A 15,767-nucleotide genomic window follows, 5' to 3' on the forward strand; every position below is an offset into this window, starting at 1 on the left:
TGCTTCTGTAGATGAAATATGCATAACTCTCCTTTTAAATTCTGAAGGGTCCGGATGGGGATGCAGGCAAGGCTGGATCCCCTGGCCTGCCTGGAGAGCCAGGAGCTGATGTGAGTATGCTTGACTTTCTGGATTTTTTTTTTTTTTAATTTAAGAAAAATACTTGGTTTTAATCTATTTCTGTAGGAGTATGACCTTCTTTTGAGGTCTCTGGCTTCCTCACAGCTGCCAGCTGAGTGCCAGCAGCATGCATGTGGGAGGGGGACTTTTCTCCAAGCCAAAATGTGCTCTCTTGAAGGAACACAACTCTGTGTCCCCCCTGCCAGGGGGAGAAGCAGCCAAGGAACAGTGTTGGGTGCTGCCACCCTACTAAGGAAAGGGCCCTGGTCAGTGCTGCTGCAGGCAGGAGGCTGTGCTGCAGGCTTGGGTGACGCAGCACGGTGCCCTCCTTCTCCTGCCCCAGGGAAACAATGAGAGCAAGGGAACTCAGTGATGGACAAGTAGGGGAGTCTCTGTAGCAGCACACCTTTCTAGACCTGTGGGGGAAGCAGACACCTCTGGAAGCAGTCTCAGGTCAGCACCCTGCTCCCTTGGGAGATGCAGAGCAGGGCAACGAGGGCAAGGGGAGGATGCAGTCCCTGGCCAGGGCAGCTCCAGAGGCAGCACAGGGCATGGAGGCGAGACCTGCTCCTGCATGTGGGGCAACTGACATGGGGCAGCCGGCACGGAACACCTGTGGCTCTGCCCTCAATAGTGACCACCGGGTGACCATAGGCCATTGGCACTCAGTGCCAGAGGGGTGTGCACAGTGTGTGGTTTCTGTAATTTTAGGGCTCATTTGTCTGCAATTCCCTAAAACAGAGAAAATGGGGAAGAATAAAACAACATTTCAATTGATGTTAAAGCGAATGGTTATCTATTTTTTAACAAATTGAAGCATAAGTTGGAACATCTCAGTTTCTGAGGAGAAACTGATTTTCATGTAGCTGTTCTGGAAAAAATCTAATGTATCTTTCTTTCTCTGTGGAAAATAACAGGAGAATAAAGGTTCAAGATTCACCTAATGCTGATGGTCTGTTAGTTGTATCCATTGAATACCTTAGTGGCAATAAAAACACCTCTGTTAAGCAAGACTTACATTGTTACTTAGATTGTATGCCAGGGTGCAGGCAAACTGACATGTAACTTACATAGAATACTTACACAATTTCAAACAAAAAATAAAGATTATATAGAAGTATAGATTTTATAGATCGACAGCTAGATTTCATAGATCTACAGTGTAGCATAGATAATAGCATATTAGTATATTATGTAATATTACAGTTGATATAAATTAAAGCACCTTATATTTGTTGAAGATTACAACACTGCAGCTAAGTTTTTAATTTATTAGTACTATTTTTGGAAAAGGTGGTAATTGGACATGAACCTGAAACAGTCTTTGGTTAGACTTTAAATTTCAAGACTAAGTGGAAATGGGCTTGCCAATGCTCCCATTATTTTCAGTACTTCAATTTTTTTTTTTTTTTTTTTTTTTTTTTTTTTTTTTTTGTGAGAGAGAGAAATACAGGGCACAACCCAATTTACATGTCAAAAACCCATAAGCAGATTTTCAAAACTGATTCTCTTAAAATTTTCACATTAGTTGTGATTTTCTTTTCCTAGCCAGGATTCATGGTAACACGACCAAGAGAAACAGAACTTGTAAAACCCAGCTTAGCTTTTAATATTTATTTGCACTTCCATGTTTCCTCATATTAGTGGATGAATGAAACTAATACTAAAATAGCGTATTCTGAAATGTTAAGCCTATTTTTTTCTATTATTTTCAGTTGAAGATAAAACATGGGAGCTCATTGTATTCCTGCTGTGCATTCAACTTTTAATTGGGTTTTAGATTTATTAATTCTTTCTTCCATTTTTAATTGGTGAGGCAGTTCTGACTTAAATTCTTGTTTTTCTTTCACAAACTATTTCAGTGTCAGGTTTAATAGACCGAGTAAAGATATTGTACAGTAATTGCCTGTAATGGTCATATAAGCTCTAGAAAGAAAATTATCAGAGAAAACATCCCTTTGGGTGAACAAAGAATTGCTGGATGTGCACCAAAAAGGAAAGTATTGGACAAACATAAAAGCAAGGCTTTTCTTACAGATTTCTGGAAATTTCTCGGCCACATAAGCTGATTAAAATGTTGGAAACAAAAGAAAACAGAAGAACTCCAAATGAATTTGCAGTTATAATATCATGATGACTTTTTAATTTTAGCCAGATAAACAAGAATGGTTCAAAGACTAACTTCAAATCCAGCCTGGAAGCTTTGTTGACTTTTTGTTCAGAGTGGTTAATATAAGCCTGTTCTGGTTTATGTAGACAAGGCAGTCTCTGTAACCTCTTTTTCCCAAGAGGTGAATGTTTGTGATTCAGTTATGCCTGATTGCCTTATGTGGCTATCAGAAAGTTGGGGAGTGTCGTTTCCCTCAGGACTGAATTACAGGGAATGGTGACTAATGGTGTAAACTAATGTGATCTTTAGAGTGAGGGCATGGCAGATGCTGCCGCAGCGAAGCTGTGAGCCTGAGGAAGAAGAGCTAAAAAATAGATGTCAGTCCTTCATTAATGGCTGACAAGAAGTAGAGGAAAAACTTTATTTGGGGTGACCTCTGATACCAATACTGAACTGTACTGATGCTTTCTTCCTCATGAATTAGTATTTTAGCATGTTAATCATGGAAAAAGAGGAAAAGATAAACAGAAGTATATATATGAAGTACATATAGCATATACGATACACAGAAATATATATGGTTCAGGAAATGCATTTGCATCACTTTATGACTGTCACAGTGCTGGTTTGTCTCTGTTCTCCGGTCTAACTCTTTCCATAATCAGCCAAGGTCCTAACTAGTCCATACAGCTGTCCTGCAAATGTACAGTGCGAGCCCTCTGACTCCAAGTGATTGTAGCTTCTTACTTTTAAATCAGACACATCAATTAAAACCATGAAGAATATTTTATTTTAGGGTAGTCAAGACTGATTTTCATTAAGTCGTTGCCTCCCAATTCACAGAGTCCTTAAGGTTGGAAAAGACCTACAAGATCATCTGGTCCAACCATCCCCCTACCACTACTGTCACCCACTAAACCATGTCCCTAAGCACCACATCCAGCCTTTCCTTGAACACCCCCAGGGATGGTGACTCCACCACCTCCCTGGGCAACCTGTTCCAATGCCTGACTGCTCTTTCTGAGAAGAAATGTCTCCTCGTTTCCAACCTGAATCTCCCCTGGTGCAATTTAAAGCCATTGCCTCTAGTTCTATCATTAGTTATCTGTGAGAAGATGCTGACCACCAACTCCCCACACCTTCCTTTCAGGTGGTTGTAGAGAGCAATAAGGTCTCCCCTAAGCCTCCTCTCTGAAGTTACAACTCAACCAAAATGTCTAATGAAGTTATTCAGAATCTCAATATGTGTGTCTCTATAAATTGGTTTTACTAATATATACTTACAGAGAGTCTGACAATTTATTTTAATTCCTAGTGAAGTGCATATGTGTAGAAAGGGCAGAAAAAAGGCTTCTACAAAACCAGTCTTCCTTGAGTAATTTCAGATACCTGCTTACCCTTTTGAGAGCTTTGATGCTTCTTCCAGTTTGTAATTATGAACAATTTATTTCAAATGGAAAGCTCGGAAGGTTGTTGTTTTTAACATAATCAACAAACCAAATTCATCAATCTTCCATCAGGATGAAATATGATCATTTGAGTTTGCATTATAAGTTAATTGAAATTTAACAAGAATTTTTGGAAGACATATATTACAAGCACTGATATTGGTCACCAGAAGTTAGTACTTTGAATTTGGTTAGTGTTTAAATGTAAATTAATATTGAATCTTAGTTCTATTTCTACATGTAAATAGGCGTTTGAATTGGAAGTCTGCTGCAGTTACTCAGCTTCATTATGCTATGGTTTAGAATGTTTCCAGTTGTGATTAAAAAAAGCTCAAGTAGCCTTTAAATTAACATTTTATCCATACTCTTCAAAGGGATTCACAGGCCCTGATGGATCACAAGGACCCACAGGACCAAAAGGACAGAAGGTAAGAACAAAATTATATGTGAAATTATGGGACAGGCATTTTAGCAGGATTTTGTTTGTATCTATGCAACTAATGAAATTCTGCAGCCTTTCCTACAATATGAAAATATCTGTAGAACTCGGTCCCATTAGTTCCTTATCTCATACTACAAAGCAACTTCCATTCCCTCAGTCAGCAGTAAGGGAATGGTGATGTTACATTGGTAACATTAAGACTGCGCATCATAAATAGTGGTGAATGTTGAATTGTAATCATTTCATAATCGTATGCAGTGGGAACAAGAACAGTGAAACTTAACTTCATCAGCAATCAGACAAATGAAATATACATCAGAAGTCAGAGTAACTAGTATGTTTGATTTTTTTTTTTTTGAGTGGAAAAAAAACAACTGAGGGTGTATCCTTTTAATATTGAGAGTCTCCTTTATGTCATGTCTCACTGAAACCACTGTAGCATTAAGTGAATAATAATTGCAGAACATGTCCACTAAATAATACCTTCCAAAAGACGAGAGCTGTATGTTGTATACAAAACTTTGTGCTAATGTCTCTGCAAAACTCCATTTTTTCAAGGGTGAGCCAGGACTGCCAGGTGCTCGTGGACTTCCGGTAAGCCATACATTTACTGTATGAAGAGGCTTTTTAGACCTTCACTATCAGTATGAAGGATTCTGATCAGTAAACTATTTCTGAGGTTTTAAAGAGCTCACAGGATAATGAAGTAGCATGTTGAGGAATCTTTTGTCAATGTATCAAAATGTGCAGATATTACCATAGAAAACACATTTGGTTTGTATGCTGGAGAAAAGAAAAGCGTGTCTGTGATGTGGTCACAAGTTTTGGAAGTGTAGATACTGGTGGTTTCCATCCACTTGTGAAAGTGCTGTACAAACAAGGTAGCCCATGTTTTAATGGGATAAATTAGTCTACGTACAGTCATTCCTGTTTCAGCTCCTCACCATATGTTTAAATAGTTTTACTCAAGTGCAAATGCTGTATATGACTTTCTGTACTGTTCTGTATGCAAACAAGATGAAAAATGAGAGAGGACATGCAAAGAATACTGGGCAGGTTGACATGCAGATGGATTTAACATTGATTTGGGGGGCCTGTAAAGAATTGTGAATTCTAGGAAATTTACAGGTTTAGAGAAGCAAATGCTAGTTGGTATGTAGAAATTTAGGTTATACAGGAAACCAGGAAAACCTCTAGGAAAATGAGTACGGGAAGAACATTAGTGGTATAGAATTGTAATAGGTCTATATATAATTAAAACTTAATTAAGAACTAGATTCCTTTTAGAGAAATTGTTGGAATTACATAAAAGAGGCATTGTATTCCAGTACAGCTCTTCTTTTCATGAAATTCTTTATCTTTGACCGTATCTTTATTTTTGACCCTACCCCATTAACTTTTGTTAAATTTATATTACAAAATCATTTTGATATTTGTCCATAGAGGAAACTGAAATGTTCCTGAAGAGGTTACCTTATAGACATGTTCAGACTTAAGATGAATCATCCTATGTGGACATTTGCATTTTATTTTCATGAATGCTATTTCTTGCCTGAAAATATGGAGCCAGATTTAAATAGGTAATACCTTTATAATGGCTAGGCTATCTGTAGACTCAACAGATAAGCTAAATTTAGTCACAGAAAGTAGCAAAACTGAGGTAGATTCTGGGTAGACTGAATGGCTTGAGTTTATTTTATTTTTTTTTTTTCCTGTCAAATGGTTGAGGAAACTATTTCTGTGTCATTTGCAGTATTTTCTAAAATAAGTAGGTAGTTGGAAAGAAGAGAGAGGTTAACTCTCTCACATTTGTTACTCAGATGATATGGAAAAAATTATACATAAAAATGACTACTAGATAAGAAAAAAATTGGGGAATTATAAAGTGAATTAATGAATTAGAGGTTAAATACTGTAGTAAAAATCTGCTTGACTTGATTAAAAATTACTTGGGGAAAATATGCATTATTTTATCTTATCATAAACAGACCAATGTGAGATGGAATAAATTAAGAGCCTTCAGAAAAATTGGGTATATGAAATATGCACAAAGAGGGTCAAGCTAAGTTTTTCAACTTAGAAGCAGAGATGTTACTATGGGAAAGCAGCAAACTGGACCAGCTTGTCAAGGTGAATGCTGATTCCACTCAGAATAGCACTGACTTGATTCAGGTGATGATGTTTTGATGCTGTGAAAACAAGAAGTCTGAGGAGATTTTAGATTGTTGTTGGAAGTGTAGTGACCTTTGACCTGAGACTGGTGACATGCTTCAGTGAGCATCAGTAGGGATTGCCTTTGGAGATGTTCTGCTTCTGATAAATAAGCAACTGGGCATTGTGTTTAAAAGTGAATTTGCAGGAATATTTGTGATGCTGAGTCAAAAACTATTAGTTATTTAAAGGTAAAGAAAAGGTGGATATACTTGGTCACCTCATAATAGTACTGGAACCTGTCATTGCCCTTGTAATGATTAAGGTTAAGGTTAATTTGTAGACCTCAGATTTTAGGAAGGAGCCTAGTGTTTGATTTTCTGTCTCCTTGGTTGTTAGCTTGTAAATGCTGAATCCATATGGAAAGATTAATGCTCAAAATAAATCTTAGGGAAATCCTTTTATATGGGCTTTCATTTTGATGAATGGCTTTAAGCTGCTGAAGAAATAGAGCAGCTAGTGAACTCTTTTTCAAAATGGCTAATGCCAGTCAGGTTGCCTTTAATGAGATTTAAATTTAATATTTAAACTTAATTTGTGCTAATGACCCTCCCACATCCACACATAAAAGAGGAGGAGGTAGGAGTGGAGGAGTGGAAGTTCTGGAGTATGGTGGTTCCAATTCTCAGACACATTTTGAGAAGCTGTCACCACAAATGCAAAGTGGTAAGGCTGTTTAACCTTCACAGGTCTTTGGCTTGATCTGAGACCTCATTTACTAGAAACATAGTGAGCACACTTCTGAGGCCGCATACTGGCTACATGATTAATTGAGTGTTTAGCTGTAATTATGCTTTGCTTTGAATTCAGTCAGTGGCCTTTTGCAAGTAGAGTAGTCTGTCTTTGGATGGTTATCCAAAGCCCTCGTTTCTGACAAAAATAAACTGCTTACATTGCTAAAATGCTAGGTGCAAACAGAAAATCAGAAGCCTTGGCTGCAACATTCATTAGTTATAAATGATTATCACAGTTTTTCAAGCTCATCCAGTGTAATTAATTGTCCAAGTTAGGACTTGAGATAATTGAATAATTGAAACAAAAAATGCAAAGTACCTGAAGTTTTATATATACTTTTTGCCTTTCTGCTTCTATCACACTTTCTTCCCCAGAATGTATCTGTAGATGTGTTTATCTTGGTGATTGATGATTAGCTAAACCCAAAGGTTTTAATCTCTTCATTCCTTTGTTTAAGTTTAGGCTTATAAATATGTGCAAAGAAATGCTACTTCAAGGCAGCTTAATCAGTAATTTAATTTTTCTTCTGATATTGATTACCTAATAATAAGTTGATGTCTAGTCTAATGTTGGTTAAACAAGTTTTCTAATATAGAATCAAACATCAGGGCTTTTGTGCATTTTTATCCCAAATACTTTATTCTTGGTAAACAGCTCAACTAAGTGTGAAACCCTCTCCACATTTCTGACTTTTTTCATATTTCACAGGGCAAGGGGCTTCTTGGGCCACCTGTAAGTATCATCTTTACAATTCATAAAGATACTGTTTAATAAATCTTTTAAAATCTGTAATTAAAAGTAATTCAATGAAAAAAAAGAGACTTTTAATCCTATGTCTATTATGTATGCTTTCTTCATCTGTTGAGGTTGCTTAGGTCTGTGGTAGATAAGACAACAATACTGGTGACTACAGGCATAATTTGTTGTTTGAGAAAATGCTATGTCCTCTCTCCTCGCATGCTTGTTATATAGGTATTGTATGATCTAAAATTACTCTTGAACTTGGTTGTTACAGGGTCCAGTTGGTGCAGCAGGACTTCCCGGTGAAGTAGGCCGTTCTGGCCCACCTGTAAGTACTGCCTTGTTTGCTAAAAGCTGTAGGTTTGTTCAATTGCTAGAATGTACTTAAAGAAAGTGTGGGTAATTACTGTGCCATCTAAACATGACTTGGGTTATAACAGCACTTGAAAACATATATTTTTTTTGTCTCTGTTCACTGGTAGAGGAAAGATTGTGTTTGGTCAAGCTCATCAGAAATAAAGAGTGATTAATAGCACAAAGTTAGGACCAGCCAGTAGAGTTGAATTAAATGATTCATATAATGTTCCTCCTATTGAAAGAAAGCTAAAATCAAAAAGCAAACCTGCCAGAAATCTTGGACATAAAAGTTACTATTACATGTAAAACTTTAGCTTTACTCCTGTGTTCTCACATGTACGTTACAGTAACCCATCATGTACTAGTTCTGTTTTCCAGTTGCATGGCAGTGAACACAGAGCTTCAGTATTCCTATTTAGTCTCATTATTTAGCATGACTACATCTGCTGATCTTAATGCTGAACTGTACACTAAGCTTCAGTACAGTGTCATATTTTGACATTAATATTCTGTTTCATTTTTGATTTAATAACATACTAAACAATACAGAAATTACAGTATTAAGTTATAAGGTGGTCTCAGTCAGAAGATTAGATTTTTTTTTTTCTTAAAGACATTCAGAAAAAATAATTATCAGAGCTTCTGTGTTTTGTCTTTATTTGTGAAAGTGCTAGACATCAACATTCCTCAAACAGGAGAAGATTCTAAAGTTGTAAATTCATCTTGGGCTCTGATTTTTTTTTTCTTTTTGCTTTAGGCGCTTTTGTCAGCTACTAGGATTTTTTAAGCCAGATCTTAACCAGCAGTTATGAGAGAGAGGTATAAGCAGATGATCCTGTGGTCAGATATTTCAGATTTCTAAAACAGTTGAAAGTTGGTGTTCTTTTTTTCATTTTTTTTTTCTTCCATTGTACAACATGGGTCCAATGCTAGTAGAAAAAAATAACCAAATTTCCCATTCTGCTATGGGAACCCATAACCATATGCTTGGTTATGGGGTCAGGTTTCAGTTGGCTACATGGCCTGTCCTTCTGTAGCTACTTCATCTCTCACTGTTATTTGGTATGAATATGTAACTACTTCCTGTCATTATTACTATGTATCAACATAACTATTTTACTTTTTTTTAAGGGAGATCCAGGAAAGAGGGGGCCACCAGGACCACCAGGTCCACCAGGCCCTCGAGTAAGTGATTGTCTTTAATATGTGCTAATGTCTGAATTATATTCTATTGCTGCTGCTTGAACAAAACTTCTCCTTAAGTTCTACAACTGAATACCGACCTCAGGATGGTCTGTCTCAGCTTAGTAGAGGTAGACTATTCTCTGCAAGGATGAGAAAAGAATTATGTTTGTCTCAAGAGCTTGAGAAATACATGCTCCCAGGTGCTACTTATTTTGTCTCTTGACTGCTACTTGCAAGGGATATGAGGAGGATACACTCGTGCTTTACCTACCCAGATGAATGGTTGTCCTCTCCAAGCCTCTTGAGAGGAAGGATGTTTGTTATGCCTTTGTGTTATGGCTATTTACTTGCCCGGAGAGAGAAAACCTGAGCATCTGGCAGGCACATTGTAGGCTGTGTGCTGTGAAATACAACCACTGGGAAATGTGTTTGAGCCACATTGTCTCTTAATGTCTCTTAAAAAGCTGTACTCTTCCTCTGTTGGAGAGACCCCATATCCATAGGCTTTATCCAAGTTGTGTTTCTTTTGTTCATAAAAGTTACCAAAGAGTTGCAAGAGACTTTGTAAAAAATGTGAATGATTAAGTGGAGAAGAGTATTTAGGAAACAGGTAAAAAGGAGCCCTCAGTAATGGTATATCTCTTCTATTCCTTGACAACTTTGTCCTCTAGGTTTCTGAAGTGCCACCATCTTCTTCTAGTTAAAGATGTTATGGACCCTACTATACCCTCAATTTTTATTTATTTATTTTTAATTTTTATTTTTTAAAGTCTTTTTGTATAAAAGGAGAGCAATTTACTACTTAAGCACCCCGCTTCTGTCTGAAATAATGTTCCATCCCACTGGGCTTCAGAGAATCAAGCAGCTGCTGTGAAGTCGTATTTCTCCCTGTTGTGCCTCATAAGCACTCCTGTTCCCTTCCATCAGTTGTTAGATTTAATATGAGGAATGGCTTTCCCCCCACTGAGTCCATCTGGTTGTACAGAGATCTCCAGTTTATTGCAATATAACTGACAGACATTCACTCTTCTGCTATGTGTGTAGTAGGAAGATTATTATCACTGTAAAGTTGTTTTTTTTTTTGGTCTTAAACAATATTAAGCTGGAAAAAGAAAAGCTATCCTGACCACAGAAATTGTTTTGGGTTACGTTTGAAATCTACATTGTTTGGATAATTAACTTAGCCTTGGAATACCTTAGAATAATTCCCTAAATACTGAAACTAAAAATTAGTTTTTTGTTATATCAAAATTTTATGAATACACTTCTATGGATATAATAAACCTCTGTTACAAATTACAACATCAGGTTAATTACAGATATATTAGTAAATTAAGCAGCAAGTCTGGAGAATTAAAAAAAAAGTTGGACAATCTGAATTCCTATATAACTTCTGTTTGAAACATATAGTATATTTGCTTTATATTTAATAGAAAGTCTCTTTTAAGTAGCTTAAGAAAAAAAAAAATAAAACATCTATCTATCTATTTATATATATATATATATTTCCCCCCCCAGAAAAGTTGATGCAACTTAGAGGACAGGATTTTGTAGGTACCTAGAACCCTACAATAAAATCCTACAATCAAGGTGCTCCTCATATCAGATATCTTTTTGTTGATCATGCTTCTCTTTCCAGCTTAAGATAGCAATATTTTCTGGTTTGCCTAATGACTCTATTGACTGGTGGGTCATGTGTGATTATTTTTCTTTTTACTAATTTTGATTAATTTAATTTAGGGAACAATTGGACTGCAAGATGGTGACCCACTGGTAAGATTTGTCCACTCTTTTTTTTTTTTTTTTTTTTTTTTTTTCCCACTCTTTTTTTAACCACCTTAAGGCAACCTTATCCAAGCTATGTGGTACTAATTATGTGGGTGCTTTTCCAGTGTCCCAACGCTTGTCCACCTGGCCGCCCAGGACATGCTGGCTTAATGGGAATGAAGGTAAGAGAATCTGTTTGAACATTTCTTACAGAGATACCTTTTCAAAGCACTAGGGAGGGTACTAGCCATCATAAAAGAAGGGTAATTTGCTAGTTTCAAAAAACATTGCTTCAGTGTGTATGCTTAGAGTTTTTTTTCTACCCTTTACTGCCAAAACAACCTCTTGTTGAAATCTCTTACAGCTGCTGTAATCTGCAGAGTAAAATTTATATTTCCTGAAAGGATTAGAGTATCCGAAGGAATTCTTCATTCACTTTTCAGAGCATTTGAAATTTAATGACTCCAGAGAGTCCAAATATTCCACCAAATCCTTAGTCTGTTTTCCTTCTTTTTTTTTTTTTTTCTTCTCATCATGTAACTTGTAACATGCTAAATTGAAAGGAACACTCTTATTTTATCTTTTATTTTATCTAAGATTTTTTAATTTTATTTTATTTTTTGTATTCTTCACTGGTTTCTGGGAATATTGTTGTCCTGAGCAGATTGTTATGTGGTAACCTAAAAGAAATGCTAATCTGTCTAGAAATATAGTCTTGTTAGATTCAGGAACTGGTTTGTTTGGAGATGGTACTTAATATATGGTACTAAATGAGTGGATGATGAAGCATTGGTGAATGGGGTTGCGGAGGGAAGAGCAAGATTGTTCTGATGAGTCTATGTCTGGTTTACATAACTCTGTATTTTAATTTGGAATCAACTCTAATTATTTATTTTGGTTTCTACACTTATTTTATTTTAGGGACAGAAAGGCTCAAAAGGAGAATCTGGTGAACCAGGAAAACAAGGTTATAAGGTAATAAAATATATATGAAAGGAAAAGCTGCTGCTGCTTTTTACAGTCTAACAGTAGTTTAGCCTTTTCAAAAAGAGCATTAGATTTTGTTAGAACTATTACCTATTTTAATAGCATACATGAAGAGATATTACATCTTGTAATACTGCAGAGTAACCAAAGGCACATCTCTATTCTTCATTCACCTGTAATCTGTATTTACTATGACACAAAAATCAGTGCGGCTATACTGCTCTTGCTTTTTATTTTAATCATTCAAAATTAATTATTATAGAACTTGAAGTCAAAGTTATTAATCAGAAGACTTCCAAACATTTAAATGCAGAAAAATTCTGTGGATTTACCAGATAAATTGTTCTGTGGCACAACTTAGTCACAACAGGGACAGGAAGAATGACAGGGTAAAATATGTTTGAGAGGGAAAGGACATAGTGTAGGATCAGACACAAAGAAAAATTCTAACTGTAATAAAGAAGCCAAGTCTGATTCAGCTTGAAGTCTGAAATATGAACTCTCTTAAGGTGTTTCATTTGGATTAACCTTGTTTAATATTAAAAAATGGTATGAAAATCTGAGAAATTTTGGACTGCATGCATGCATGATTCAATGCTGGTTGAAAAAAAAAAAAAGAGAATATTAAAAAACCACCCACCCACCCAACCAACAACAACTAAAGAAAACAAACAAGGAACACAAAACAACATGGCTCTCTATTCCTAACTATATTGAAAAGAATGCTATTTTTTTAGGAAATATTTTTTCCTTTGATGTTGAACAGTTGTCTTATGCTCCAAAATCCTTTTATGCAAATTGAATTGGCATTTCATAGTGTTGTGCTACTGTGCACTATTATTGTATGAGATAAGTTATCACGTAATCACTTTGGGGGTTAACCAGTTGATAAGGCATTTTAGCATTTTAATTTCCGAAAAATTTTGAAACACAATGTGGTATTATGATGCAGAGTTACTGGCATATCTGGTCCTTTAACATTTATGAGTATCGCTTCTTTATACTTTAATCTAATAGAACAAGGAAACCTAAAGAGATTAACATCAAGGAAGAAAATGAACAAATATAAAGAGGAAAATATCATTACTTTTCTCGCTACTGGGGATTATTTGAAATAATCTCTTTGTCTAGTAGTCAAATGGAATGTGAACCTGAACTATCTGAATCTGTCATTGTTCTGAGTAACTAGTCTGACTTCATCTGGATTTTCTTCAGTCAGGGCTTGTTGACAGAGAGCAGTAATTAATAGATGTATTGGCTGTGAAGAGAGGGCATATCCATGGTACTGATAAGCTACAAATGCACTCCTTTTGCTTTCTCAGGGTGAAGAAGGGGATCAAGGACCTGTTGGTGAAGTTGGAGCTCAAGGCCCACCAGTAAAGTATTTCCTCTTAAATAGTGTTTACTATTTTTTACTACAAACACATTGGCTTTACTATGTTGCCTATTATCTATTTCTTCTTATTGTAAGAGGTATTATAAAAGCTCCACACACCTTTCTTTTTATTCTGCCATATTGGTTAAAAGTGAGAGTAGACTTATTTGTAAAAAAAAACAAACACAAACAAACAAAAACTAAACCAACCAACCAACCAAAAACATTGTTGCATGTCTTATTTTTAAAAGTATTTCATGTCATATGTTTTGTAATGTTTGGACTGTGCAAATATTTTTTTTTTTTTTTTTCGGTCTGTTTTTTGCTTTTCCTGTCTTTCCATAATTTCAGCCTTGCAAAGCTAGTGTTTTTGTTTGAAATATTTAACTGAGAAATTCAGACTTGGGGATGGAGTGTCTGCCATGGAAGAACAGATGTTTTCAGGTTTCTGCCTTTTTGCATTGTAGGGAAGTAGCCTTCAATCATACCTATGATTTTGGAATTATTTTCTTGTACTTCTCTTGGCTTGTTTGTTCTGACACATAGCTTCTCAGCTTGTGTCCTCATGAGGGTCTATTACTAGGGTTCAGCATAGGCAATATATAACAGAAGTAAGGGGGTCATTCTAAGTAAGAGCAAAAGATGTGGAGCTCAGGCATAACACATTTAATTTACATAGTTTATTTTCTGATGGATTCTTATACTTTCTTCCTAGGTGTGGAATTATTTCTCTAGTTCCACTGATATCTAGATGTGACATTTTGTGGGAGCTCACCTTGATGCTCATGACATCCAAATCCTAAATAACTGAATTCCCTACAAACATAAAACAACAAAAAACTGCATTAGGACTAGAGAAGGATGAAATAATCCTTCTTATGTCTGATGCTGAAAAAAGTATCCCTGGGGCCTTGGTGCAGAGAAGGCACTTGCCTAAATGTTTATTCTGCTTTCTGAAGGGCCTAAGGGGACCAAACTCAGTTGAAATTTCTTGTATCACTGAAATAACAGGGATATAAAACACTTAGAGAATGACTTTCTTTCCATTTCACTTTACTGCTTAATATCAAATGGTTAGTTGATGACCTTACAAACAAGCTTTAAAATCATTGTTTCCTCTTAAAATGTGAGATTCTTAATGTGCAGAAGGTGATGTCAGATAGATACCCTATAGAAAAGAGGATAGACCACACCTTAGAGAGACAGATTGAGAAGCATCAGCTTCATATAATTCCCTGCATGTTTCTTACATAAAAGAATGTAAGGCTCTGATGCACAGAAAGAATCGGGAATCTGGTCTCCACAGCAGCACCTACCATCTACCACTTTCACATGATGGATAAAACTTACATAAGATAACACCTCTCCCACAAATGAAACTAACTTTCCCACCTGACTGTATTTTGAAGAGGAGAGGTAATAGTTATGATGCATCTTGCTGCACTACAACGTCTATGCAGTCTAGTCTCTGGTGGACATATAAGATGAGCACTTATATTTTTAAAAATATTGCCTACTTTTGTCTACTGCTGTTGTTCTATAAAGTCTGCTGGTGCATTTCTCTGCATCTGTCCTATATCTCACTTCAGACAACTTAGCTCTTTTGTAAACCTGGTCTTCTTGTATTCCTGTTACACAGACCACAAAACTGTGCTTCAGCTCTTTGGTAATTTCAGTTGTTAAAGCATATTTGTGGTTGTAGCATTCAGCCTGATTGTTTACTTAGTCTTTTAAAAAGTCTTAAATTAGTGAAATGTCAAATTACCATATAAATTAAATATTCAAATACAGAAACAGATGGATTTTTCCTTTTGTACTAAGAAAGTAGTAAAATAAACATAAAGAAAGCAAGTAGGACTGTAAGGAGTCTTCCATTTGAAAACTAGGACAGTTCTGATGAAAAGATTTAATAATGATTTGCATATATTTTTCATTTTCAGGGCATTCTAGGTATCAGAGGTATAACTGGTATAATGGGACCTAAAGGTACCAAAGTGAGTATTACCTTTTCATAAAATGGACTGGATACAAAAATGTACACCCCTGAATATTTTAAACCTTACTTAAATTTCTCTCTTCTTTTTTATTATTTTCTTTTTCTGCATGTTTCTGCCACCTGTTTTTCCATTGCTACTATACTTTTGCATAAGAAGAAACACACCATGGTCTTTCTGATAAATGAAGTACACATACTCTTCACACATACTCACCATTCCCTCTAATCCTTGGATTTATAGTGGTTTGGCATGTGTGCAAGTACGTAGCTGGAAAGATTGCAAGTTATAGCAG

At 35.9% G+C, this 15,767-nt stretch overlaps 1 protein-coding gene across 1 annotated transcript in view; it reads left to right on the plus strand.

The window, feature by feature from the left end:
* Nucleotides 1-15,767, plus strand: part of COL9A1 (collagen type IX alpha 1 chain) — a 64,833-nt gene that overhangs the window by 19,937 nt on the left and 29,129 nt on the right. Inside the window, exons 10-20 of the mRNA XM_068678255.1 lie at nt 48-110; nt 4,053-4,106; nt 4,679-4,714; nt 7,775-7,798; nt 8,082-8,135; nt 9,296-9,349; nt 11,090-11,122; nt 11,242-11,298; nt 12,038-12,091; nt 13,426-13,479; nt 15,419-15,472. Of these exons, the coding sequence (XP_068534356.1) occupies nt 48-110; nt 4,053-4,106; nt 4,679-4,714; nt 7,775-7,798; nt 8,082-8,135; nt 9,296-9,349; nt 11,090-11,122; nt 11,242-11,298; nt 12,038-12,091; nt 13,426-13,479; nt 15,419-15,472 (537 nt within the window). The remainder of the gene's footprint in view (nt 1-47; nt 111-4,052; nt 4,107-4,678; nt 4,715-7,774; nt 7,799-8,081; nt 8,136-9,295; nt 9,350-11,089; nt 11,123-11,241; nt 11,299-12,037; nt 12,092-13,425; nt 13,480-15,418; nt 15,473-15,767) is intronic.

Source organism: Anas acuta, chromosome 3 (genome assembly GCF_963932015.1).
Source record: "Anas acuta chromosome 3, bAnaAcu1.1, whole genome shotgun sequence".
NCBI lineage: Eukaryota > Metazoa > Chordata > Aves > Anseriformes > Anatidae > Anas > Anas acuta.